The sequence below is a fragment of the Salvelinus namaycush genome, chromosome 31 (assembly GCF_016432855.1).
Source record: "Salvelinus namaycush isolate Seneca chromosome 31, SaNama_1.0, whole genome shotgun sequence".
In the NCBI taxonomy this organism is placed as follows: Eukaryota; Metazoa; Chordata; class Actinopteri; order Salmoniformes; family Salmonidae; genus Salvelinus; species Salvelinus namaycush.
This window is the reverse complement of record NC_052337.1, coordinates 42,596,939-42,624,181: the sequence shown is the minus strand read 5'-3', so window position 1 is coordinate 42,624,181 and position 27,243 is coordinate 42,596,939. Positions and strand designations below refer to the sequence as shown.

General features: G+C 43.2%; 1 protein-coding gene across 3 annotated transcripts; it reads right to left on the bottom strand.

The window, feature by feature from the left end:
* Window positions 1-261: 261 nt before the first annotated feature.
* Window positions 262-25,684, bottom strand: LOC120025963 (probable RNA-binding protein 18). 3 transcript variants are annotated; one of them, XM_038970722.1, is made up of 6 exons: window positions 25,645-25,684; window positions 23,102-23,587; window positions 11,982-12,108; window positions 11,157-11,237; window positions 6,487-6,575; window positions 262-1,689 (listed from the first exon to the last, which is right to left on the bottom strand). In XM_038970722.1, exons 2-6 carry the CDS (start codon window positions 23,578-23,580, stop codon window positions 1,530-1,532), a joined length of 936 nt encoding a protein of 311 aa, XP_038826650.1. In that variant the 5' UTR covers window positions 23,581-23,587; window positions 25,645-25,684; the 3' UTR covers window positions 262-1,529. The 3 variants fall into 3 exon arrangements, with proteins under 3 accessions (XP_038826650.1, XP_038826647.1, XP_038826649.1); XM_038970719.1 differs by lacking the exon at window positions 25,645-25,684 and adding an exon at window positions 24,497-24,842; XM_038970721.1 differs by lacking the exon at window positions 25,645-25,684 and adding an exon at window positions 24,597-24,842.
* Window positions 25,685-27,243: the final 1,559 nt, after the last annotated feature.

The following is a 27,243-nucleotide window of genomic DNA, read 5'->3' as shown; positions in this document are numbered from 1 at the left end:
AGCTCAATGTGATATCAAGCTAATTTCTTGATTGAAGAACATTCTATTAGCGTATTTTTATTAGTCAGACTATGAGGACTGTTATTTTATAATCCTCATTGAAGATAGAGATATACCGTGCACAACATCGCTGAGGAGTGGTAAATAGATATGTGAATCTCCTGCTCTAGTTGAACCAGATTCTTCTAAACATTTGGCAGATCTACAAATTATGGGATACATAAAATAGCCATGTAAAAACTTCAAAAACAACACGTAGACGACAATATAGGGCGGTATATTTACATTGAAATAAAAAAATACAAATATTATTTGTTTTCAAAGACAATTTTATGATTGAACAATGTCATCTACGAGTTGAGTTGCAATGTCGTTTACCGGGTGTCATAGCATAAATAAAAATATTTATAATTGTCCAAAGTTGCTCAACATTCTCCACTTTTGATGGCCCTCAAATCACACTCAAACATAGCCAAATATGTGTTATGAATAAAATACATTTAGCGTAACCTTCTTTGATCACAAGAAACACAGAATGGTGACAACCACTCAGTTTTAAAATACATGATTTTATGCCTTGCCTTCTTTTTTGTTACAGACCAACATGATAATGTTGGTCTGTAGCTAATGATAACAAGTGACTCAGAGCATGTGGGAAACATAATATACTGTATTAGTCCACTACATCAGGTCAAATTGGAATTATGAAGGGTAATAATGTCAAACTCCCAACACTGAACGGCAAAGACAGAAATGAAACATTACAATAACAATGTATTTGAAAAAAATCCAAACAGAAAAACAATAGTAAGATAAATGGAAGGTGTGATATTCTACACATCATACAATACATATAGCCATTGAAAATAGTTTTGGCTGAAGTTGTAGAAAAGTAGATTACAAAAAAAAAAAAACCTTCCTTGAAAAAAAATTATAATTCCTCTTCCAAGTAAGAATACACACAATAGGAAAAAATTTAAATGGCTTGTTGCGCCATCTGTCCAAACCTGAAGTCATACAGTTTGGTGGCCTGACTCCCACTATAGCCTGGTCCCAGATCTTTTTGTGCTCTTGCCAACTCCATTGCAGTCATTGTCAATGAGTGACAAGGAGTTGGGATAATAGCACAAACAGATTGGCATCAGGCAACTCCCACAACACTACAGTGTAACAATAATTTAACAATCTGAGCATATTCCATATATACGTTTGCATCATGGTAATGTTAATTAGCACTTCAATTGTCTTGGAATCTGTTAACGTATTACAGGAGACCGCTGTAGAGGAAGTCACTGAGCCAGTCAGGTATTGGTAAGGTTGCAAAATTCCAGTAACTTTGTCAAAATTCCCAACTTTTCCAGAAATCCTGGTTGGACGATTCCAGATGTCCTGCTTATTCCCTTCTGATATTGGGAATCTCCGAACACTGGGAATCTTCAAACAAGGAATTCTGGAAAGCCTGGGAGTTCGGGGAAAGTTAACGGGGGAATTTTGCAAGCCTAGGTGTTGGATGTTCTGTCCCCTGTGTGTCATCTCCTGAACTTGCGGAAGGGTCTGCTGTAAGGCTGTTGGCGTTTCTTCTCCGGAGGCTTGTTGTACATGTAGGCTGAGGGGCCCTGGTACTCCTCGTCTGGGTTCTCCTCCATCATCTGAAGCTTGGCCTCGATCGCACGAATCTTCGCACTCGTACTTTGTATGGGAGGGAGAAGAAGAGAGAGTGAGTGGGTAGGAGAGAGCAAGAGAGGGAGAGAGTGCGACTGCGAGAGAGCTATAGAGTGAGTGACTGAGTGAGTGGGGAAGTAAACAAGGGAGAGCGAGGGGGGGGTGCAGCAGGAATAAAGAAAGAAAAAAAGGAAACTCTTCCTTCTCTTCCTCCACACTGACTGGTCTATGGTTGGTGAGTTTGTGTTATTGAAGTTTATGGTAAATTAAATGAAATGCACTTTCCTGAGGACTCTCCCTTCAAGGACAATTTAGCTTTTTTACAAACAAATCTAAATTTTTGATGAAAATGGCATGTTATAGAAGGTTCCAGACACTTTGGTTGTGCAATTTTCACTTGTTTTTGAGAAACTTACCCGCACCAAATATGTCCTTTTGAAATGCTCTCAGCAAGGTTCGTACAGACAGTGACAAGTCAAATTCAAGGACTTTGAAGTACTTTTTCAAGCACTAATATTTATTTTCAAGGACCATCAATTTGTAATAGTTCCTATTATGCAATTGTTTCTAGTCACCACCAGATGGCAGTATATTGCCACAACCAGATGAAAAAAAACAACTTACTATTCATCACTACCTTCCTTACAAGTTTGACTCAATATTACATTTCACTACTTATTTATTACATACATACATGAGTGGTAAGTCAGTACTGATGACGTCGACTGATTTCCTTATATGAACTGTAACTCAATATTTTAGTTCAATGTACATGATAACAATATTAAATTGTCTTTATATTTAAATGGTCTTTATATTTCACAAAATCTTAGGTCCCACAGGCTGTCCCAACACAATGACATGAAAGTGAATTCTAACAGTGTAAAAGGCCCCTAGTTGACTCTAAAATGTTGTATTCTAGACCCATTTGAAGAGAAACAAGTTATTCATGTGTTTGATAAGATTAAAGATTCTCTCAGGGGATCCTATTTACATTTTAAAGAACCCCACATGGGTCCGTGACCCCAAGTTTGGGAACCACTGTAATACTAACCTCTCTCCTTACTTGCTTCAATGCTTCCTCTCTCTGTGTATCTCCTTTGCGTCCTTCATTGCAGCCTCCATTCAACGTTAGCTTCTAACCTCATCCTTCTAGCCATAGCTCGCTACCAGATTATCAACAAGAGCACTTGAGCTACATAGCTAGCAAGACATCTGACTGAAATATCAGCGACTATTTACCAGATGTACACTCATTCTCCGAGTCAGGGACTTTTTGTTTAGGGGATGTCTGTTGACACAGCCGAGTTTCCCGTAGGACAGAGAGGTGAATGAATATGCTGCTAACAAGGCAAATCCGGGGGAGCAGGCGAACATAACGAGCATACATTAATAATTTGCAATTAGAACGCAGATCAAGAAGGCTTCTGAGCGTTGATCAACGCTGGGAATGCAATTATAAGTGCGCAAACTATAATTAACAAAATAAAAACGTGAGTAAATGCTATTTCACAAATAAAAAGGTGCGTAAATGGCGTTTACATGCGTTTAGCCTCTACTACATCCCTGGTTGGGTCTGGCAAAACCCCTTCATAAACGTTAATATCCTGCCAGGCAGGATTTAATCTACATTTTAGCTATCGATGTGACGTTTGGTGGTGCCTAATCAGTCAGTTCTGTACCTGCCTGGCTGAGTGGCAGTGTGGGTGGAATATCTGAGTTTGCCTGGCAACCAGAGCGCGAAACACATGAGGAAATAGAACTCTGTAGTCTGCCTGGAAATTAATTTGTAAGACCAATGCATTTTTCATATTAACATATTTGAAGTACTAACTTGAGAAAATTCTTATTTTCAAGGTGTACTTGAATTTCAGAGTGCCAAAATAAGCACCTTGTGTGAACCCTGTCTCAGTACAGTGGTGGTCTTTAGATGTAGACCACATGAAATTGTGTCATTCCGAACTTTGTCCTCAATGTTATATTCCATTTAGTTGCGACTCGAGCGATACCTCGCCGTCCATTCGAGCAGAAGGCTACACAGACAATTGAACAGCTGGACAGGGGTAACAGCTCGAGTCGCAGAAAATGGAATTCAATGTTGCGGATAAAGTTTGGAATGACAATTTCATGTGTACAACATCTAAAAGACCTGCGTGACTATAATGACAGCATTTCTAAAAGTATTTGGGTGTTTTGGAGTATTTGTTCATGTTTTTCAAAACCCACGTACTAGACAACAAGGATGACGAAGTGAATCGCTGGTTGGGGTAAGTTTCTAAAAAATAAGTGAAATCGCAAAAAGAAAGTGTCTGGAACCTTCTATAACATGGCATTTACATCAACAATTGAGATTTTGTTGTAAAATAGCAAAGTTCTCTTTTAAAGTCCATCTTAGACATGGTTGTTTCATCAATAAAATAAAAAGTGTTGCATTTGAGCTCACGAGGGCATTTGTTTTTATAAATGCTACTTTCCACTTTTTTTAAATGTATAAACCCACCTCAACCACACTCCAGTACTCCTGCACACTGAATACGGTACTGACACTGACCTGTATATACTGGCATTCTCGTGTTTCTTTAACTCGCATCGTAGTTCTTGTGGGGTTTTATTCGTACTTAAATGTTTTATTCTATTTTTCTATTATTATCTACACTATATACACACACACAAAAGTATGTGGACACCCCTCAAATTAGTGAATTCGGCTTTTTCATATATATATATATATTTTTTTTTACCTTTATTTAACTAGGCAAGTCAGTTAAGAAGAAATTCTTATTTACAATGACGGCATACCCCGGCCAAACCCTAACGACGCTGGGCCAATTGTGCGTCGCCCTATGGGACTCCCAATCATGACCGGTTGTGATCCAGCCTAGAATCGAACCAGGGTCTGTAGTGACGCCTCTAGCACTGAGATGCAGTGCCGTAGACTGCTGCGCCCGTATTTCAGCCACACCCGTTGAAAACAAAACTAAAATGACAACAGTGGAGAGGCAAACTTGGCTGAGAGGACTGGCAGATGAGTTATAGGGTAATTAGGCTCCCTCAGCAAAGTATCTGACTAAAATAATATATTAGAGAATCTGAGTAATCCACCAGTATAGCACTTTAAACATTTTTAGTATAACATGTTTACCAGGTGGCCAGAGCTTACTCATGGGCTAATATTTGCCCTGAACATTATGATAGAGACATACATTTTATATTGAAAGGCCCAACAATTAGATACGGTACATTTGGAAAGTATTCAAACCCCTTGACTTTTCCCACATTTTGTTACGTTACAGCCTTATTCTAAAATGGATTAAATAAAAAATGTCCCTCATCAATCTACACACAATACCCCATAATGATAAAGTGAAAACAGTTTATTTTTGCAAATGTATAAAACATTTTCTTTTAAAGTGGCCTCCATCATTCTTAAATGGAAGAAGTTTGGAACCACCAAGACACCACAGACACCTAGCTGCCTGGCCAAAGTGAGCAATTGGGTGGCCTTGGTCAGGGAGCTGACCAACAACCCGATGGTCACACTGACAGTTTCTGTCAGTGTGGCCAGACGGAAGCCACTCAGTAAAAGGCACATGACAGCCCAGTGTTTGCTAAAGGACTCTCAGACCATGAGAAACAAGATTCTTTGGTCTGATGAAACCAAGATTGAACTCTTTGGCCTGAATGCCAAGCGTCATGTCTGGAAGAAACCTGGCATTGCTACGATGAAGCAGCATCATGCTGTGGGGATGTTTTTTAGCAGTAGAGACTGGGAGACTAGTCAGGATTGAGGGAAAGATGAACGGAGCAAAGTACAGAGAGATCCTTGATGAAAACCTGCTCCAGAGTGCTCAGGACCAAGACAACACAGGAGTGGCTTCGGGACAAGTCTCAATGTCCTTGAGTGGCCCAGCCAGAACCCAGTCTTGAACCCGATCGAACATCTCTGGAGAGACCTGAAAATAGCTTTGCAGCGACGCTCCCCATCCAACCTGATAGAGCTTGAGAGGATCTGCAGAGAAGAATGGGAGACACTCCCCAAATACAGGTGTGCCAAGCTTGTAGCGTCGTACCCAAGAAGACTCGAGGCTGTAATCGCTGCCAAAGGTGCTTCAACAAAGTACTGAGTAAAGGGTCAGAATACTTATATAAATGTGATATCAAATGTATTAAAAATAAAAAAATAAAAATGTCGAAACCTGTTTTTGCTTTGTCAATATGGGGTATTGTGTGTAGATTGATGAGGGAATATCACTGTATTGTTGGGAAAGAAATTCACTGTACTGTTTTTAACACCTTGTGCACGTGGTGATTCAACTTTGAAACTTTCTCTATAAATATTTTCTTAACTCCATTTCTTGAACTGCACTGTTGGTTAAGGGCTTGTAAGTAAGCAGTTCACGGTAAGGTCTACACCGGTTGCATTCGGCGCATATGACAAATGAAATTTGATCATCACTATCTTGTTTTGATGACGAAGGTGAGGAGCGTCGCGTAACATTGTAAAATACATTGCAGTACATATTTTGCTGGTCTATCGCACGTGCTATTATGACCGATGGGAAAAACAGTGTCCGTAGTCGGCAGTAACTTCTTTGTTGTTATAATATCGCAAATGGACGTGGCAGTGTCACCATCAAGGATTCCAGCTTTTAAATACATTTAAGTTAGACTTTTAGGTGTTGATCATGAGTTCATGAGTCTAATATACACCCTAATCTGGTATATCATACTGTAATTCATAGGCTTCTAAAATAGTGTGGGGAGGGTGAGTGAACTATTAAGGGAGAGTCAGAGAGGGAGGAGGGGCAGAGAGATTGGACCGACCTGAGATTGGTTGGTAAGTCTAGTTCTGCGCTGCAGGACGGCTCCAGGCTGGCAGGACCATTCTTATCCCCTCTGAAACCCTCAAACCTCTGAAAGAGAGAGACAAAGAGAGAGACAGAGAGAGAGAGAGCGACAGAGAGAGAGAGCGACAGAGAGAGAGAGCGACAGAGAGAGAGAGCGACAGAGAGAGAGAGCGACAGAGAGAGAGCGACAGAGAGAGAGCGACAGAGAGAGACAGAGAGAGAGACAGAGAGAGAGACAGAGAGAGAGACAGAGAGACAAACAAACAGAGATACAAAAACAAAAGCAAGGAGAAGAACATCTGTGAGACATGTAAGTAAAGTAACATAGGACATGATGAGGTATAAGGAGAGTTTCTAGAGAATGAACTGCAACTTCCTCCCACATGGCTGGCTGCTGAGCAGAACATGAGCTGGTAACCACAGATGGAGCAGAGCTTTGGGGCCAGCTAGCTTACGGTAGGTTGCCTACAGTCGCACCATGGTTGGACCAGGTAACCAGAGCGGAGCCCGTTTAGATTACGGTTGCACCATGGAGGGACCAGGTCACTCCGTTTGTCTGCTGCTGCTTTTGGTCAAATCCCCTCACTGGCATTGTGATGCCCTTTTCTGAGGCATTGTGGGGAAGGTGAACGGCACAGCAATATAACTGTGCATTCATTCCTCTCAAAACCGCCCCTCAGAACTTCCCCAACGTGAGTGATGCAATGTGAACCTGTAGAGAGAAGAACGAAAAAACACATCAACATACAAGAAAAGACTCATATTAGACTTACCAGGTCTAGTAATCAGTTAGGATCAATAGGATGCATTTTTAATAAGCGGGTTCAAAAAGCATCGTGTTGCTTTCTGAACCAATATGAATGGATGAATGACATTTTTTTGACATTCGTCAATTAGCCGACGCTCTTATCCTGAGAGACTTACAGTTGGTGCATCCATCTCAAAGGGATGCTTCAGGTCGGCAATGAAGCCCCTTATCTACCTCCCCAGAGACAAGAGTAACTCGTGGCATTTCTATGTCTCCGTGTGCAGTTTGAAGGAAGTTGCTAACTAGCATTTAGCGCAATTGCTAACTAGCGTCGGAGCAACGAGACTGGAAGTCCATGGTAAGTGCCAGCGTGCTAGCAGATACCATAGACTTCCAGTCATTGCGCTAACGCTAGTTAGCATTGGCTCGCTGAACTACCTCCAAACTTCCTTTAGACTGGACGCAGAGATAGAAAATGGGTATCCATGAGTTCATCGGACTCTGGGGAAGTAGAGAAAGGGCCTCACTGCCCGAATCCCAAAGCGTCCCTTTAAGATAGCTAGGTGAGACAACCACATATCAGTCATGAAAATGACTATTCCTCAACGCAACATGGAAATAAGTATTACAATGAAAGCAAACAAACGGGCCCCTTGCTTTCTCACGCCAGAGTACTTAACAACCCACTAGTCATAATAGATGCTGAGGTCATACATTTAGGACCATGATTAGGCGTCAAACAATGACCCTCAAATACTCCCTTCCCTCCATTTTACAAGGCGTTCTATATGAATGTATCCTATACGTTCCGGATAGGCAAGCACCAAGGGTCTATTTACTGCACGCGTGACCCGTATCACATTTCCCTCCTTAGATCAGTGCCTCTTCCCTCCATTATCTCTAAGTTCACAGGTTCAAAAGGTCAGGCTCAGAGGCGAACGACTCTCAACGTTTCTGGGGGGGGGGGGGGGGGGGGGAAACATCCGTCCAGTGGTTGACGCATGTCTGATGACAAAGCTGGAGATCTCCAGACAGTCGGCCTGTCCATCCCCTCGGTTAAGCCATGGTGAATTTATATTACACAGAACATGGCAAAATCAAACGCGTGCAAATCAACAGCATGAATCCTTGAATGACGTGACCGTTACTTAAAAATGATATTTAAAAAAAAAAAAAAAAAAAAAGTCATCAAAATGATTGAATCCTATTGGCGTTAATGTCACTCGATACAGAATGACTCAGTGAGTCAGACACGGGATGTGGAAATGGACTAGACGCACACGCGTCACCGGGGCCGAGCTCCCAGCCATCCAGGACCTCTAAACCAGTCGGCGGAAGGTCCTAGAAATCATCAAAGACTCCGGCCGCCCAAGTCATAGACTGTTCTCGCCGCTTCCGCACGGCAAGCGGTACCAATGCACCAAGTCTGGAACAAACAGGACCCTAAACAGCTTCTACCCCCAAGTCATAAGACTGCTAAATAGTTAGTTAAATAGTTAACCAATAGCCCGGACTATCTGTGTATTGACCCTTTTTCCACTACCTCGTTTGACTCATCACATGCGCTGCTGTTACTGTTGGTCTATCCTGTTGCCTAGTCACTTTATCCCTTTCTTAGTGTCCAATAAGCTTTCTCTACCCATAACCTTGTTCTGAACACCTCCAAAACAAACGTCATGTGGTTTGGTAAGAAGAATGCCCCTCTTCCCTGGAGTGTTATTACTACCTCTGAGGGTTTAGAGTTTGAGCTAGTCACCTCATCACTTCAGCTTGAGGTAGTCACCTTGAGCTAGTCACCTCGTCACCTCATCACCTCAGCTTGAGGTAGTCACCTTGAGCTAGTCACCTCATCACCTCAACTTGAGGTAGTCACCTTGAGCTAGTCACCTCATCACCTCAGCTTGAGGTAGTCACATCACCTCAGCTTGAGGTAGTCAACTTGAGGTAGTCACCTCATCACGAGGTAGTCACCTCATCATCTCAGCTTGAGGTAGTCACCTCATCACCTCAGCTTGAGGTAGTCAACTTGAGGTAGTCACCTCATCACCTCAGCTTGAGGTAGTCACCTCATCACCTCAGCTTGAGGTAGTCACCTCATCACCTCAGCTTGAGGAAGTCAACTTGAGGTAGTCAACTTGAGGTAGTCACCTCATACAAGTACTTGGGAGTATGGCTAGACGGTACACTGTCCTTCTCTCAGCATATATCCAAGCTGCAGGCTAAAGTTAAATCTAGACTTGGTTTCCTCTATCGTAATTGCTCCTCTTTCACCCCAGCTGCCAAACTAACCCTGATTCAGATGACCATCCTACACATGCTAGATTACGGAGACATCATTTATAGATGTCGAGCAGCTAGATGTTCTTTACCATTCGGCCATCAGATGTGCCACCAATGCTCCTTATAGGACACATCACTGTACTCTATACTCCTCTGTAAACTGGTCATCTCTGTATACCTGTCGCAAGACCCACTGGTTGATGCATATTTATAAAACACTCTTAGGCCTCACTCCCCCCGATCTGAGAAATGTACTGCAGCCCTCATCCTCCACATACAACACCCGTTCTGCCAGTCACATTGTGTTCAAGGTCCCCAAAACACACACATCCCTGGGTCTCTCTTTTCAGTTCGCTGCAGCTAGCGACTGGAATGAGCTGCAACAAACACTCAAACTGGACCGTTTTATCTCAATCTCTTCATTCAAAGACTCAATGATGGACACTCTTACTGACAGTTGTGGCTGCTTTGCGTGATGTATTGTTCTCTACCTTCTTGCCCTTTGTGCTGTTGTCTGTGCCCAATAATGTTTGTACCATGTTTTGTGCTGCTACCATGTTGTGTTGCTACCATGCTGTGTTGTCATGTGTTGCTGCCTTGCTATGTTGTCGTCTTAGGTCTCTCTTTATGTTGTGTTGTCTCTCGTCGTGATGTGTGTTTTGTCCTATATTTATATGTTATTTATTTATCTTATTTTTTAATCCCAGCCCCCGTCCCCGCAGGAGGTCTTTTGCCTTTTGGTAGGTCGTCATTGTAAATAAGAATTTGTTCTTAACTGACTTTTCTAGTTAAATAAAGGTAAAAATCCCAATATGTATATATCTAGCTCAATTACCTCATACCCCTGCACATCAACTCTGTACTGGTATCCCATGTATATAGCCAAGTTATCGTTACTCGTTGTGTATTTATCTATTTCTGTCTTTCTGCATTGTTGGGGAGTAAGCATTTCACGGTTAGTCTACACCTATGGGTTTACAAAGCATGTGCCAAATAAAATGCGATTTGTTATTCTTGATCTGTCTTGTGTGGGGAGCATGTCATGAACCTTGAGAGGGGTGAGGGGGGGGTCTGGAACCAGTTGTCCGCTGCTTGTTATTGTCAAAGGAGGGCTGCACTGTTAACCTTGACCTGAACCTGGTGTCTCATTCCCCTCAGGGGAGAGTGGGGGGACAGGGGGTGTACAGGAGGGGCGTGATTCGGCCCCATACAGGATTTCCTTAGTCCATACGGCAGCTGCCTATTGTTAGGGACAGACCAGGGTTGCTGGAGTCCAAGAGATCTCCCCACTGCCTAGAGAGACTGACTGGAGCACTGTCCTCTCCAGTCCCACACTCCTGCCTTTCTGCTACTGTTCTACACTCGTACCATGTCCATGTGTGGCCTGTACACCATGCTGCCATTTTGTTGTACCCAACAACACTCACACACACCACTGAGCAGACCACAGGCCAACACACTGCTGCATGCAGGACACTTAGGTTAAGGCTGGCCTTTTTGCCCTAAGAGAGGGACACACAAGAATCACAGGCCATGCCGTCCGTCCGTCCGTCCGTGTGTGTGTGTGTGTGTGTGTGTGTAAAAGGCGAGAGGTTTAACCGGGTGACATTTACCTTTACCTGTGCGTGTGCCCAGCGCACCACCAGCTTCTTGGACAGGGCCAGCTTCCCATTCAGACAATGGATCGCCCTCTCAGCCTCCTGGAGACGGGAAAAAGGGGTTTGATCCTCATAAAAAAAACAATTTCACCATGAAAAACGAGGCCAGTATCACTACATTGTAGTCATTTAGCAAACACTTATCAAAGAGCTCTTACACAAATCAATATTTTTTATGATAAAGTGATAACTGTATCTGTTATCACTTTATCATAAAGTGATAACAGAGACAGTAACGACTGATGGATGGATCACCCAGTCCGTGGGGCTCTAGTGGCGTGTGTGTTTGCGTGTGTATGAGACTAATAAATACACACTTCCTCTGAATAACACCCCAGGGACAGCCTCCCATCACACTTGAGACACTCACAGTGAATAAGATATCTTTATCTCAGCTTTGGTGGAGCCCTGAAGAGCCCTATGAAGTTTGAGACAATATCTTCACGGGGAGAGAGGGGAAACGGTTGGCTATACTGTATCTTTTGTCTATGCTGTGTATAGCTTTTGACTTGCCCTAACTTTTCACTTTTGTGAGTTAATTGCCAATGCACATTTATACAATGCACTTATCTTTACCAATAAGCTGATAACTACTTCATTTGGGAAACATTTACTTACAACGACTGTGAAATGTGGTCGTCTCAACTAGCCGTCTTCAGATGAACGCACTATTAAGTCGCTCTGGATAAGAGCGTCTGCTAAATGACTCAAATGTAAATTCATATGAAGCAGAGACTATCTTTTCTTGGAATTGAAAGATGTGAAATGGCTGGTGGGGTGTCGTACCTCTTTGGTGTGGAAGTTAACAAAGCAGTATCCTCGGGGCTGGCCCTCCAACGGTCCGGACTTGTGGAACAAGAAGTCAAATTGTTTCACCTTCCCAAACTTCTCCAGAAGCTTCACCAGGTGATACCTGTAGAGGAAACACACACACTTATACTGAGACTCACTCCAGCGCGTTTGATCTGCTGTGACAACGTAAAATCAATGTATTTTGTCGTTTATGTATTTGATTTGCTTGGATAAACTCAGTCACGTATTACTTTGAAATAACATTTAGTGGACATGTGTAATCTCCAAACACATTTGATTAATATAAAGACTAAATTGAATTCCAGTAGAATCGGTTGAAACAAAGCATTACGAAAATGTCTCTTTCAATACAGGCCGGGTCTTTCAACGCCAGACTTCCACCATCAACTAAGACGACTCATAACATAAATTAGCTAACATTCCTTTGTCACGGACAGTCCAACCTATTCATAAAACATCATATAGCATGACTATATTTGCCTCCCTGTCACCTGCTCCTGATTAGAATGACCGGTCTCTTACACCTTTTTAGCCGCAGTAAATCTTTCATCCACACAATACAGAGGATACAGCGGCAGGACAATGAGAGAAAAAAAAGAAAAAGAGGAAGCCTGAATTCAAGAAAAACATTCGCTACTGTACAGTGCACGGCTGCGTGTGGCTAGCTGCCGTAACTGCCTTGGCCTGTTAGCCTACAATAGTCGTGGGAAATTGAACACGTCCACCTTCCACTCAGAAGGTTATTAGCAGTCGGATTCATTGTCACTAACATCCAGGATCCATTAAAAAAATATATTAATTGCTTGACCGTCTGACTCTTGAGGTGGTCTCGACTATAGCCTCATTGCCCTGTTAACAAGTGTTAAACTATGAAGAGTCCCTTACAGTAGTACATACTGTACTGTCCCGGCCTTGTACCAATCAATAGATGAATTTGTCATGACCATGGCTAACAGCTGTACCAGTGATTCAGAGGGAACTTGAGGTTATACCTCCCGACACAAGACTCAATATGTTGGCATAAGATTCAAGCCTACACTCATTCCACACACTGTGAAGTTCAAGTAGAAGTGATTACGAGAGTTCTCTCACACGCCATCTACCGTATAACTGAGAGAGAAGTTGGGACAACAGTAAAGGAGATATATTTAGTCCACGCTGTAATGGGGGGGGGGGGGGGGGGGGGGTCAGTCTGAACAAGAAGCAGCCAATTTCATATTTCCATGTCGACGGTCTGTATTGGTGGGGAGCCTAGCATGCAGTCTGTGCGTAGGAGAGTGCATTCTCTCTGTTGTCCGAGCCAACTATCACTGTCCGTGAACGCCAAAAGCCTATGCTGCATGCTACCATTTCAGGGCGTTATCAGAAGAACATCAACAGTGTAGACTGGGCATGACCAGATGAATAGAAATGCTAACCTAGTCATAGAGTCACAATATACAGTACCAGTCAAAAGTTTGGACACACCTACTCATTTAAGGGTTTTTCATTTTTTAATAGGGAAGACATTAAAACTATGAAATAACACATATGGAATCATGTAGTAACCAAAAAAGTGTTAACATCAAAAATATATTTGAGATTCTTCAAGGTAGCCACCCTTGGCCTTGATGACAACTTTGCACCCTCTTGGCATTCTCTCAACCAGCTTCATGAGGTAGTCACCTGGAATGCATTTCAATTAACAGGTGTGCCTTGTTCAAAGTTAATTTGGGGAATTTCTTTCCTTCTTAATGCGCTTGAGCCAATCAGTTGTGTTGTGACAACGTAGGGGTGGTATACAGAAGATAGCCCTATTTGGTAAAAGACCAAGTCCATATTATGGCAAGAACAGCACAAATAAGCAAAGAGAAATGACAGTCAATCATTAAGACATGAAGGTCACAGACAATGCGGAACATTTCAAAAACTTTAAAAAGTTTCTTCACGTGCGGTCGCAAAAACCATCAAGCGCTATGATGAAACTGGCTCTCATGAGGACCGCCACAGGAAAGGAAGACCCGGAGTTACCTCTGCTGCAGAGGACAAGTTCATTGGAGTTACCAGCCTCAGAAATTGCAGCCCAAATAAATGCTTCACAGAGTTCAAGTAACAGACACATCTCAACATCAACTGTTCAGAGGAGACTGCGTGAATTAGGCCTTCATGGTCGAATTGCTGCAAAGAAACCACTACTAAAGGACACCAATAATAAGAAGAGACTTGCTTGGGCCAAGAAACATGAGCAATGGACATTAGATTGGTGGAAATCTGTCCTTTGTTTCACAAAGACACAACCGCTGTGTCTTTGTGAGATCCAGAGTAGGTGAACAGATGATCTCCGCATGTGTGGTTCCCACCGTGAAGCATGGAGGAGGTGGTGTGATGGTGTGGGGGTGCTTTGCTGGTGACACTGTCTGATTTATTTAGAATTCAGAGCACACTTAACCAGCATGGCTCCCACAGCATTCTGCAGCGATATGCCATCCCATCTGGTTTGCGCTTAGTGAGACTATCATTTGTTTTTCAACAGAACAATGACCAACACACCTCCAGGCTGTGTAAGGGCTATTTGACCAAGAGGGAGAGTGATGGAGTGCTGCATCAGATGACCTGGCCTCCACAATCACCCGACCTCAACCCAATTGAGATGGTTTGGGATGAGTTGGATCGCAAAGTGAATGGAAAAGCAGCCAACAAGTGCCCAGCATGTGGGAACTCCTTCAAGACTGCTGGAAAAGCATTCCAGGTGAAGCTGGTTGAGAGAATGCCAAGTGTGCAAAGCGGTCATCAGGGCAAAGGGTGGCTACTTTGAAGAATCTCTTATATATTTTGATTGGTTTAACACTTTTTTGGTTACTACATGATTCCATATGTGTTTTGCTGTCTTTGATATTATTCTACAATGAGGAACATATTAAAAAATTAAGAAAAACCCTTGAATGAGTGGGTGTGTCCAAACTTTTGACTGGTACTGTAACTTTTGGCTACATTCATTATCTCTTATGGAATTATAAAACGGGTAGTGGTTGTGTCATAGTCATCACAGGTATGTTGGAAGCATGACATGCAGCTACATTGGCTGACGTTGAATTCCACATAATGCAATAGAGCCTCAGGCCAGGCAATAGTCTAGGTCTAACCGGTATTTAGCCACCGTGCTTCTACACCTGCAATGCTTGCTGTTTGGGGTTTTAGGCTGGGTTTCTGTACAGCACTTTGAGATATCAGCTGATGTAAGAAGGGCTATATAAATACATTTGATTTGATATTTATTGATCTCAAGCTTAGGTCAGATACAACACAAAATGTTTCCTATGGAAGACTAATCACTTAGTTTAAAGAAATATCTACATTATTTCACAATGTAAAACAATTAGAATGTGAATGTCCCTTGGTAGCCCATGTTACGTAAATAAATGTAAAAAACATGGGTGAGCCTTTATTTTTTTTCTCCCCGGAGTGACTGCCTGGGAATTGTGTTGTGTACAAGTAGCCTAACAGAGATGCTTGTTGCTTTCATACATTTGTCCAGCAGTTATTTTTAAATCGTGGAAAGGTATGTAGCCCAGGAGCAGGAGTTGTGGGAGTACTAGGGATCCCGGGTTACGTCCCAAATGGCACCCTATTCCCTATATAGTGCACTACTTTTGACCAAAGCCCTATGGGGCCTGGTCAAAATTAGTGGACTACATAGGGTATAGGATGTTATTGTGGATACAGCCATGGACTGGATGTATTAATGTCTTTCCTTGGCCTCCCAGGAGCTTTCTCTACAAGCAGAATTTCTCACTTTCCCAGACTCCACCCTCTGCAGGCTGGAATGGAGTGTCTTCCTGCGACCTGCTGCTGGCACAGATTGAGGAATTGATAGTGGGCTGATACACCGGGAAGGACCACGGGAGGGGACGGGACCACGTCTGGCCTGTAACAGACCACAATGCACTTCTCCTGGGGGTTGTAAAACGTGCCGGCCGGCAGGAGGTTGAGGAGGGGAGCTAAGGGTTGGTGAGGGGAGGAGTGATCTCCTTGCTCGAGGGGGTTCTTCTGTGAAAGCATGAACCCGAGCCAAGCTGGACATCTGTTAAATAACCAGGCAGTGAAGCGAACCAGCACCTACAGTTCCTCCATCTATTTGAGGACTGAGTCAGGGAGGAACTGAATGCTGTCTGAATATGGCGACCACTCTCAAATTGGGCACCAGAGAGAGACAGACAGAGAGAAAGTAAGAGACCAAGAGAAAGAGACCGTTTGCCTGGTCCGTTTGCCTGGTCCAACGTCTGACATGACCCAGAGGCCATGTTTTATGGTCTATAATCTCACATGAACATGAGGTAAAGGAGGCAGTCTTCCAAAGCAGGTCTTTCCTGGTAAAGGATAAGTTAAAGAGGGCAGTGAATTATCCCAGCCAGGTCTTTCCTCCCATCCTTTTCTACCTTTCCTCTTCTACCTCCATGCGTTGGGTGGAGCCGTGTTATAGGGCTGTGATGGTCATGGAATTTTGGATGACGTTTATTGGTCAGACAAAAAACCACGGTCACCGTAACAACCATTAGAATAGCAACAAAAATATCACCAACAAACTAACATGGTCCAAGCTAGAGGTTGACCGATTATGATTTTTCAACGCCGATACCGATTATTGGAGGACCAAAAAAAGCCGGTACCGATTAATCGGACGATTTTTATATATATATATTATTTTTTGTTTGTATAATGACAATTACAACAATACTGAATGAACACTTATTTTAACTTAATATAATACATAAATAAAATCAATTTAGTCTCAAATAAACAATGAAACATGTTCAATTTGGTTTAAATAATGTAAAAAGAAAGTGTTGGAAAAGAAAGTAAAAGTGCAATATATGCCATGTAAAAAAGCTAACGTTTAAGTTCCTTGCTAAGAACATGAGAACATATGAAAGCTGGTGGTTCCTTTGAACATGAGTCTTCAATATTCCCAGGTAAGAAGTTTTAGGTTGTAGTTATTATAGGACTATTTCTCTCTATACCATTTGTATTTCATATACCTTTGACTATTGGATGTTCTAATAGATACTTTAGTATTGCCAGCTTGAAGCATTGCGAAGAGCTGCTGGCAAAACGCACGAAAGTGCTGTTTGAATGAATGCTTACAAGCATGCTGGTGCCTACCATCGCTCAGTCAGACTGCTCTATCAAATCATAGACTTAATTATAACATAATAACACACAGAAATACGAGCCTTAGGTCATTAATATGGTCGAATCCGGACACTATCATCTCGAAAACAAAACGTTTATTCTTTCAGTGACATACGGAACCATTCTGTATTTTATCTAACGGGTGGCATCCATAAGTCTAAATATTGCTGTTACATTGCACAACCTGCAATGTTATGTCATAATTACGTAAAATTCTGGCAAATTAGTTCACAACGAGCCAGGCGGCCCAAACTGTTGCATATACCCTGACTCTGCGTGCAATGAACGCAAGAGAAGTGACACAATTTCCATAGTTCAATATTGCCTGCTAACATGAATTTCTTTTAACTAAATATGCAGGTTTAAAAATATATACTTCTGTGTATTGATTTTAAGAAAGGCATTGATGTTTATGGTTAGGTACATTCGTGCAACGATTGTGCTTTTTTCGCAAATGCTCGTTGTTAAATCATCCCCCGTTTGGCGAAGTTGGCTGTATTTGTTAGGAAGAAATAGTCTTCACACAGTTCGCAACGAGCCAGGCGGCCCAAACTGCTGCATGACCCTGACTCTGTTGCACAGAATGCAAGAGAAGTGACACAATTTCCCTAGTTAAAATAAATTAATGTTAGCAGGCAATATTAACTAAATATGCAGGTTTAAAAATATATACTGTGTATTGATTTTAAGAAAGGCATTGATGTTTATGGTTAGGTACACATTGGTGCAACGACAGTGCTTTTTTTCGCGAATGCGCTTGTTAAATCACCCGTTTGGCGAAGTAGGCTGTGATTCAATGATAAATTAACAGGCACCACATCGATTATATGCAACGCAGGACAAGCTAGATAAACTAGTAATATTATCAACCATGTGTAGTTAACTAGTGATTATGTTAAGATTTATTGTTTTTTTATAAGATACGTTTAATGCTAGCTAGCACCTTACCTTGGCTCCTTGCTGCACTCGCATAACAGGTAGTCAGCCTGCCATGCAGTCTCCTCGTGGAGTGCAATGTAATCGGCCATGATCGGTGTCCAAAAATGCCGACTACCGATTGTTATTGAAACTTGAAATCGGCCATTCCGATTAATCGGTCGACCTCTAGTCCAAGCACACCACGACAGTCGTGAAGAGGGCACGACGAAACCTATTCCCTCTCAGGAGACTGAAAAGATGTGGCATGGGTCCTCAGATCCTCAAAAGGTTAGCATCACTGCCTGGTATGGCAACTGCTCAGCCTCCGACCGCAAGGCACTACAGAGGGTAGTGTGTACGGCCCAGTACATCACTGGGGCCAAGCTTCCTGCCATCCAGGACCTCTATACCAGGCGGTGTCAGAGGAAGGCCCTAAAAATTGTCAAAGCCTCCAGCCACCTTAGTCATAGACTGTTCTCTCTGCTAACGCACAGCAAGCGGTGCTGGAGCACCAAGTCTAGGTCCAAGAGGCTTCTAAACAGCTTCTACCCCCAAGCCATAAGACTCCTGAACATCTAATCAAATGGCTACCCAGACTATTTGCATTGCCCCCCCCCCCCCCCCCCCCCCCCCCCCCTCTTTTACACCGCTGCTACTCTCTGTTGTTATCATCTATGCATAGTCACATTAATAACTCTACCTACATGTACATATTACCTCAACTAACCGGTGCCCCCGCACATTGACTCTGTACCGGTACCCCCCTGTATATAGTCCCGCTATTGTTATTTTACTGCTGCTCTTTGATTACTTGTTACTTTTATTTCTTATCCGTATTTCTTTTTAAACTGCATTGTTGGTTAGGGGCTCGTAAGTAAGCATTTCACTGTAAGGTCTACAGCTGTTGTATTCAGCACATGTGACTAATAAAATTTGATTTTTAAGATGCACATTTTCTCCTCTCCTGACTGCATGTGCTGCTGCAGAGAGGGGACATTGCCTAGGCAGATATTCCCAAACTGGTGTACGCATACTCACGTCGGGGGTACACCCCAAAAAAATGTTCCTTCACATTTTCAAACAGTCCATTTATATTTTCCAATGGGGCTATACATTTGGGTAAGGTTTTTTTTCTTGCCTGAGTAGCCTCGTTTCACTGACCCCCCAAAAATTAAACCATCTAGTGTTCAGCGAAATAACAACACAATGTCAAATACAGGTAGTCTAGTCAAATAATTAACATCCAATCACATTAACCGTTACTCTCTCGTGGGAATTCCACTAACGGTCTGTATATAGCCAAACGTAGCTGCTGCTCATGTTGGTGTCGGTACTGATGGCGCAAAAGCCATGACAGGGAGGCATAGTGGAGTGGTAACGCGTGTGCAATCAGTTGCTCCCGACGACACTTGGGTACACTGCTGCATCCACCGAGAGGCTCTTGCTGCTAAGGGAACGCCTGACAGCTTGAAAGACGTTTTGGACACTACAGTGAAAATGGTTCACTTTGTTAAAGCAAGACCCCTGAACCCTCGTGTATTTTCTGCATTATGCAATATGGGCAGCGAATATGTAACGCTTTCACAACATACAGAAGTGCGCTAGTTATCAAGGGGCAAAGTATTGACACGTTTTTCTTTTTAATTGAGAGACGAGCTTAAAGTTCTCTTTACTGACTATAATTTTCACTTGTCTGACCACATGCATGATGACCAGTTTCTCACACGACTGGCCTATCTGGGTGATGTCTTTTCCTCGCTTGAATGATCTGAATCTAGGATTACAGTGACTCTCTGCAACTATATTCAATGTGCGGGACTAAATTGAGGCTATGATTAAGAAGTTGGAGCTCTTCTCTGTCTGCATTAACAAGGACAACACACAGGTCTTTCCATCATTGTATGATTTTTTTGTGTGCAAATTAACTCAAGCTACAGACAATGTCAAATGTGATATATAGCGAAGCACCTGAGTGAGTTGGGTACGCAATTACAAACAACGGATTCGTTATCCCTTTCTTGCCCTAACCTCCAGTCCACTTATCGATATCTGAACAAGAGAGCCTCATCGAAATTGCAACAAGCGGTTCTGTGAAAGTTGAATTTAAAATCAGAAGCCACTGCCAGATTTCTGGAATGGGCTGCGCTCAGAGTATCCTGCCTTGGCAAATCGTGCTGTTAAGACACTGATGCCCTTTGCAACCACGTACCTATGTGAGAGTGGATTTTCAGCCCTCACTAGCAAGAAATTAAATACAGGCACAGACTGTGTGTGTAAAATGATTTAAGACTGAGACTCTCTCCAATACAACCCAACATTGCAGAGTTATGTGCATCCTTTCAAGCACACCCTTCTCATTAACCTGTGGTGAGTTACTCACAATTTGATGAACAAATAAGGTTTTATATGTAAGATGGTTAAATAAAGAGCAAAATTATTGATTATTATTATTAGATTATTATTTGTGCCCTGGTCCTATAAGAGCTCTTTGTCACCTCCCACGAGCCGGGTTGTGACAAAAACTCACACTCATTATGTTTAATAAATATGTTGTATAGTGTGTGTGTGTGGCAGGCTTACAATGATTGCAAAAAACAACATTTGGGAGTGCGCTGACCCTGGTGCTAGAGGGGGTAGGCAGCTGGAGGTTGAATGTTGGAAGGGGTACGGGACTAAAAAAAGTTTGGGAACCACTGAAACAGAACATTTGTTTGCTACAACACCTTGCTTGTCTCAGCAAGGAGCAACAAAGTCTCATCATGTTGTTAAGTCCATGTTACTGTAGAGTCTGTTACAGCAGAAACGGACTCAACCGCACAAATGCCCAGCCAATTCCTTCTTCGGTCAGCTGTTTTATCCACATTTGTTATTTTAACGGTTATTTTATTTTCATGACGGTCTTCATCCATAATTGTCAGTTACACAGTTATACGGTAATTGTGCCAACTCTAGCCATGTGTGTGGTGTGTGTGTGTGTGTGTGTGTGTGGGAGATGTGCCTGGGCAGGCGGGTCGAGCAGGCGGGTTGGGGTGTTGCCGCCTTCGCTAAAGACACACTCTTGAAACACAGTCAGGCTGGTGTTTGTCTAACGACAGCCTGTGCCTGAGACTGGTGCACAACACGTTTCGTAAGGTATCACATCTGCTGCTATAAGAGCTCAGCTGCCTCTTCAAAAACAAATGTGCCAAAGTGTTGATTCTGCTCCCTGAGATATGGGGAAGGTAGAAAAAGCATTTCCAGATGAAATGCAGCCTATATCATTCAAAGAATCATTCACAGAATCCAGACTGTGACCTCGGAATGATGCATTTTTCAACAAGCTAAACTCCGATGATCTCCCAACTTCAGTTGAGCTTTTCTACCACTCTTAGTTTCTCCAAGAGAAGGAAAAAAACGGGGAATTGAGCAATCGCTCAGCATTGTCCCGAGACTGAATTCTTCCAGAGATCTGGAGGGCATGAGATCATGACTGATGATGGTGCTGAGGATCTGACATCATTAAGACCTGTGGATTAATTAGCATGGAAAATAACGAGAAAATAAAGGATTCTTGGCTGAGAGAGACAGAGAGAAAACACAGAGAGAGCGTTAGAGGGACGAGAGAAAGAGAGCGCGAGAGGGACGAGAGAAAGAGAGCGCGAGAGGGACGAGAGAAAGAGAGCGCGAGAGGGACAAGAGACAGGGAGAAAGTAGCCTAGTAGCAGTTGTAGAAACCGTGTGGTCGTGTTAAAAGAGTGTACAACGTTTCCCGCCAGGTTTCAGAGTGCAACTGTAGTGCCAGATGCCCTGGGGGAATCTTCCAGTTTGGACTTCTCCTTAGAGAAATGAGTGATCAATGGCTCCTGATGGTGCAGCAAGCATTGAGTCTAAGACTTTGTCCCAAATGGCCCCCTAGTCCCTATATATTGCAATACTTTTTTACCAGGACCCATCTCCTCTTCAATACCACAATCAATCTCTCTGACAGAGACTACACATTAGTGGAAAAACTAAGAAATTACAGCAGAGATTTTTACCTCACATCTCCATTACTCACTTATTTGATCTCCTGTATCGCTGTAAAAAGAAAAAGAACAAAGTGACTGTAGCTGAATACTGACCCTCACTCAGAAAACAAGAACAGAACTCTCTACAGTGCTGCCTGCCTGCATGTCACTTTACAGAGAGGAGGGCCCTGAAGTAGGTCGTGCTACAACAAACACTTGGAGCACGTGAACTAATTCATCTTACCAATCACCAGCCTGTGGGCATATTTTGTTGTTTTCCTTATAACCTATGTAGTGCACTACTTTTGACCAGAGCCCTATGGGAATAGGGTGCCATTTGGGATGCACTCCAGGTTATTTAAAGGAAAACAGAGGGTAGAGGGGAAGGAAATGCCTGTCTAGACACCAGCCCCAGCAAGCTGTACTTTTTCCAGGAGCCCACCAGCCAATCCCAACCTGTGCTGCCCTCCACCCCACTCCTTCTTCTGAAGCAAAAAGAGCAGCCAGCAAGCTACAGGTTGACAGAGTAAACACACCAGGTGAGTGAGAAATGATGGCAGCCCTTCAGCAGAACAGGTCGCCATGCCCGAGTGCCTCTCTTTCACACGCCCAACGTTGTCTGCTCATTCTCCTGCCCTCACAGACACACGGCTAATCAATCATAGAGGCCAGTCACAGCGGTTGCTCCGCTGGGCTGCTGCTGCATTGCCTCCCTGGCAGGGAGGAGCGAGCGCCCCACCTCCCAGTCAGGGGCGGAGAGAGTAAAATTTGCCCTTAACAACTAGCCTCGTACAACCAGCCTGATCTCGCAAGCTCACATAAATGATTCGTATCTGTGTAGCAAGCTGGTGAGATTAGGCTGGTTGTACGAGGCTACCTTACCACTGGTTCAGGGTTAAATACATGTTTAATCTACCTGATGGTTAAGGCAAGGATTTGAGAGTAGGGTGATCTGATCCTAGAGCTGTGGTTAGGGACAAATTCTACCTCGAGGTTCATGGACCAAGGGGATTCACTCACTCTGTGATTTTAGGATCGATGTTCCCGATCCACAGGCGATGGCCTTCGTGTGACGAGCTTTCTGAAATGATAGAGGCATTCTCCACGGTCTCCACGGCCAGCTGTGCTGTCGTGGGTTTCTTGCTTTCTGAAATGATAGTGACATCATCGTCTGCCGTCTCCACTGCAGAAGGTGTAGGTTTCTTGCTTTCGGAAATGATAGTGACATCATTGTCTGCCGTCTCCACTGCAGAAGGTGTAGTTTTCTTGCTTTCGGAAATGATAGTGACATCATTGTCTGCCGTCTCCACTGCAGAAGGTGTAGTTTTCTTGCTTTCTGAAACTACGGTGACATCCTGGTCCTCCACGGCTGATGGTGTGGCTTCCTTCCCTTCTGAAATGGTAGGAGGACTCTCCGCTGTCTCTACTGCAGACCGAGTAGGTTTCTCGCGTTCTGTAACAATGGGGGAACTCTCCGCCGTCTCCACTGCCGACTCCATGGGTCTCCTGAGAGAGAAAGAGAGAGATAGGCTTTGGGAGTGTGCCCTTCGGCAAAATAATGTGGCCCACAACTTGATTAAATACTGATCAACCCTTATGAAAATGAAAACATCAAGTAGCCTAGCTAGCTAATCACAGGTCCTATTTTTTGTGATCATACGTTTCACTACGTTCACTGTTCAGACAGAAACATTAACTAGCCATCAGACTGTTAAATAGTCACCACTAGCCAGCCTCAGCCCAGTACCCTGCCCTGAACTTTAGTCACTGTTACTAGCCTGCTACCACCTGGTACTCAACCCTGCTGCCCTATGTACATAGTCATTGAACACTGGTCACTTTAATAATGTTTACATACTGTTTTACCCACTTCATGTGTATATACTGAATGCTAGTAACAGCTCATGTTATATAACTGCTGTTGTACACCTTTTCAATTCATATACGTTACTGTCCATAATGTCTATACACACCATGATATGCATCTATATTTATATCCCAGACTATGACATGCATTGCTCGTTCTAATATTTCTAATACTCCTTCCTTTGGGGAATGTGCATGTATTGTATTGTAGGTATTACTGCACTGTTGGAGCTAGGAACATAAGCATTTCGCTACACCCGCAAAATATGTGTACGCGACCAATACAATTTGATTTAGCTAGCTAGTTTACGTTAACAGCAATCCAGTTAACTATCATTGGCAATGGATCTAGTTAGAGGACTAAAGATAAACCACGAGGAAATAAATATATATATATATATGAATTGTTTGTTTTATGTTTCTGTTCACTTTGCAACATGGATTTGTCAATGCCAAGAGCCCTCGACACGGACGGGTGTCAAGCTTTGCTAACGAAGTAAGCTAGCTATTATGCTAGAACTAAGTGTCTGTATCAAACGTTTAATTTACCTTGTTCGGTAGAAACTTTGTCTGACGGTGAACGGCTCAGCGTTAAGGGATTACTATATCAACAAAACGTCAGTAGAATTATATAATTTAGTTAAAATACCTTAGTACACAAAGCTCCGGTGAGCTAGCTACTAGCCGCAAGATAGCAAAAACAAAGGCGCCTTTGAATGACGTCTTACACAATCTCGCCCAAAAAGAGCACACACATTGATGACACCCAAAACATATTATTTGAATTAATATGAGGAATAACGCAAGCGTCGGCTCCAGGTATTGCTGCTTTCAAGATAACTGAGTATTCGTGAAAAGAAAGAGGTCAAATCATGACGTCAGTGATCTTTTAGTCGGAACTAAGAAACTCTGAAATGTCCGACTTGCTAACTGGTTGTAGTTATACACGTGCCGCGTTCAACGAATCAGCAAGTCGGATATTTCCGAGTTTCCTATGTCCGACTAGCATCAGATGGCCGTTCAAAACGATTTTCCTCCGTCGGAGTTTGTTTTTTTCCCGAGTTCCCAGCTGTCACCCACTAAAGTCGGAAGTCAGGGATTTCTGAGTTCCCAGTTATTTTGAACGCGGCATTTTTTCCAACGCTCTTAACAGCCTTGCGCAAAAAAAAAACATTTTACAAGATATAGCTAAGTAGTAACATTAAAATGCAACGAAGTTGTGCATGAATACAGTAGTTACAGTGTAAACATCAAATCCCAAATATACTCTCGTATCGATCCAATATGTCTTTAAGCTTACTCGAATGCATGTCCAACGACCTTCCTTCCATATTTGACAGATACATTCCACAAACTTTAACGTTAGCTAGCTAGTAGTAGCTATCATACTAAGCTAGTTAGCTTTCGTGTCAGCGTGTCACATGCATGATTGATATTGATATGATCGATATGCAGTCAACTATCTAATACCCCTTGACTTATAAAGTCTGGTAAAATGAAGAAATATCAAACAGAGATACAGTATCCCACTGAACACCTGTGCTACAGTTTTTCTGCTTCACTTCACGTGTAAAGACAGCCATCATCCCTCCTCTATCGCTTCCAGTGGACTCAGACACACTACCAATTGTTACATATACCCTAGAGGTAACACAAAAGAGTCATGCTTTTCATTTTTGATCTTCCTATAGCCTTACCACCAGGCACCAGCCGTGTCTTTCAGTGAGCCTGCCTGCTGCTGGCTTTACAAGGGAGTGATAAAATCAGAGAATAAAGCACTTGTATGGGATCTGCCTTTTGTCCCAGATATTATTGATACAGTAGAGAGCTGCTGACTGTAACAACACAGAGGTTGTAAGGGGAGACTGTGGGCTGTACTGGATTTTTTGTTCATTATTTTTACCTTTATTTAACAAGGCAAGTCAGTTATGAACAAATACGTATTAACAATGACTGCCTACACCGGCCAATCCCGGATGATGCTGGGCCAATTGTGCACTGCCCTATGGGACTTCCAATCACGGCCGGTTGTAATACAGCCTGGATTCTTACTAGGGCGTCTGTAGTGATACCTCTAGCACGGAGATGCAGTGCCTTAGACTGCTGCGCCACTCGGGAGTCCTAACATACAGCAGCAACATACAGTCTGTAGATAGACATAAGTATCACCCTGCCTGCCTAGATCCCCCTGCCTTCTTGTGATGTACACTCAGTGGCCAGTCTATTAGGTAAACCCATCTAGTACTGGGTCAGGCCCCCTGTAGCCATGAAGGGATGCACCTGGTCAGCAACAATGTTCTGATATGCTGTGGCATTCAAACGTTGATCAATTCTATAAAGGGACCTAGCATGTGCCAGGAAAACATTCTCCACGCCATTATACCACAGCCACCAGCCTGTACCGTTGACACCGGGCAGGATGGGGCCATGGACTCATGCTGCTGACGCCAAATCCTGACTCTGCCATCAGCATGACGCAACAGGAACCAGGATTCGTCAGACCAGGCAATGTTTTTCCACTCCTCAAATGTTCAGTGTTGGTGATCGCGTGCCCACTGGAGCCACTTCTTCTTGTTTTTAGCTGATCAGAGTCGAACCCGGTGTGGTCATCTGCTGCAAAAGCCCATCTATGACAAGGACCGACGAGTTGTGCGTTCCGAGATGCCGTTCTGCACGCTCCTGTGGTACTGTGCCGTTATTTGCCTGTTTGTGGCCCACCTGTTAGCTTGCACAATTCTTGCCATTCTTCTTCGACCTCTCTCATCAGCTAGCTGTTCTTGCCCACAGGACTGCCGCTGACTGGATGTTTTTTGTTTGTCGCACCATTCTCGGTAAAACCTAGACACTTGTGCGTAAAAAGCCAAGGAGTCCAACCGTTTCTGAGATACTGGAACCGGCTCGCCTGGCACCAACGATCATACCATGCTCAAAGCCGCTTAGGTCACTGGTTTTGCCCATTCTAACGTTCAATTGAACAGTAACTGAATGCCTCGATGCCTGTCTGCCTGCTTTATATAGCAAGCCACGAGCGAACCATTTTCATGTACTAATAAACTGGCCACTGAGTGTATATCAGTAGCCCATCTCTCTATACACATACAGCAAGGTGGTATTATGACTAGGAGCCAAGCCTGAAGCTTCACACTTAGATGTAGGTTGCATCCCAAATGGCACCCTATATAGTGTACTACCTTTGACCAGGGCTGATAGAGCTTTTGTCAAAAGTAGTGCACTTTGTGGGGAATAGGGTGCCATTTAATTGGCACACAAACATACTGTTGAGGCGATTTACGAGG

Excerpts from the sequence above, each read along its gene's own strand:
- LOC120025963 (XM_038970722.1), bottom strand. The coding sequence starts at position 23,580 with ATGGAGTCGGCAGTGGAGACGGCGGAGAGTTCCCCCATTGTTACAGAA. Across the intron at positions 11,238-11,981 it reads TTAACTTCCACACCAAAGAG|GAGGCTGAGAGGGCGATCCA; the intron begins GTACGACACCCC and ends TCCCGTCTCCAG. Across the intron at positions 1,690-6,486 it reads GACTTACCAACCAATCTCAG|TACGAGTGCGAAGATTCGTG; the intron begins GTCGGTCCAATC and ends TCCCATACAAAG.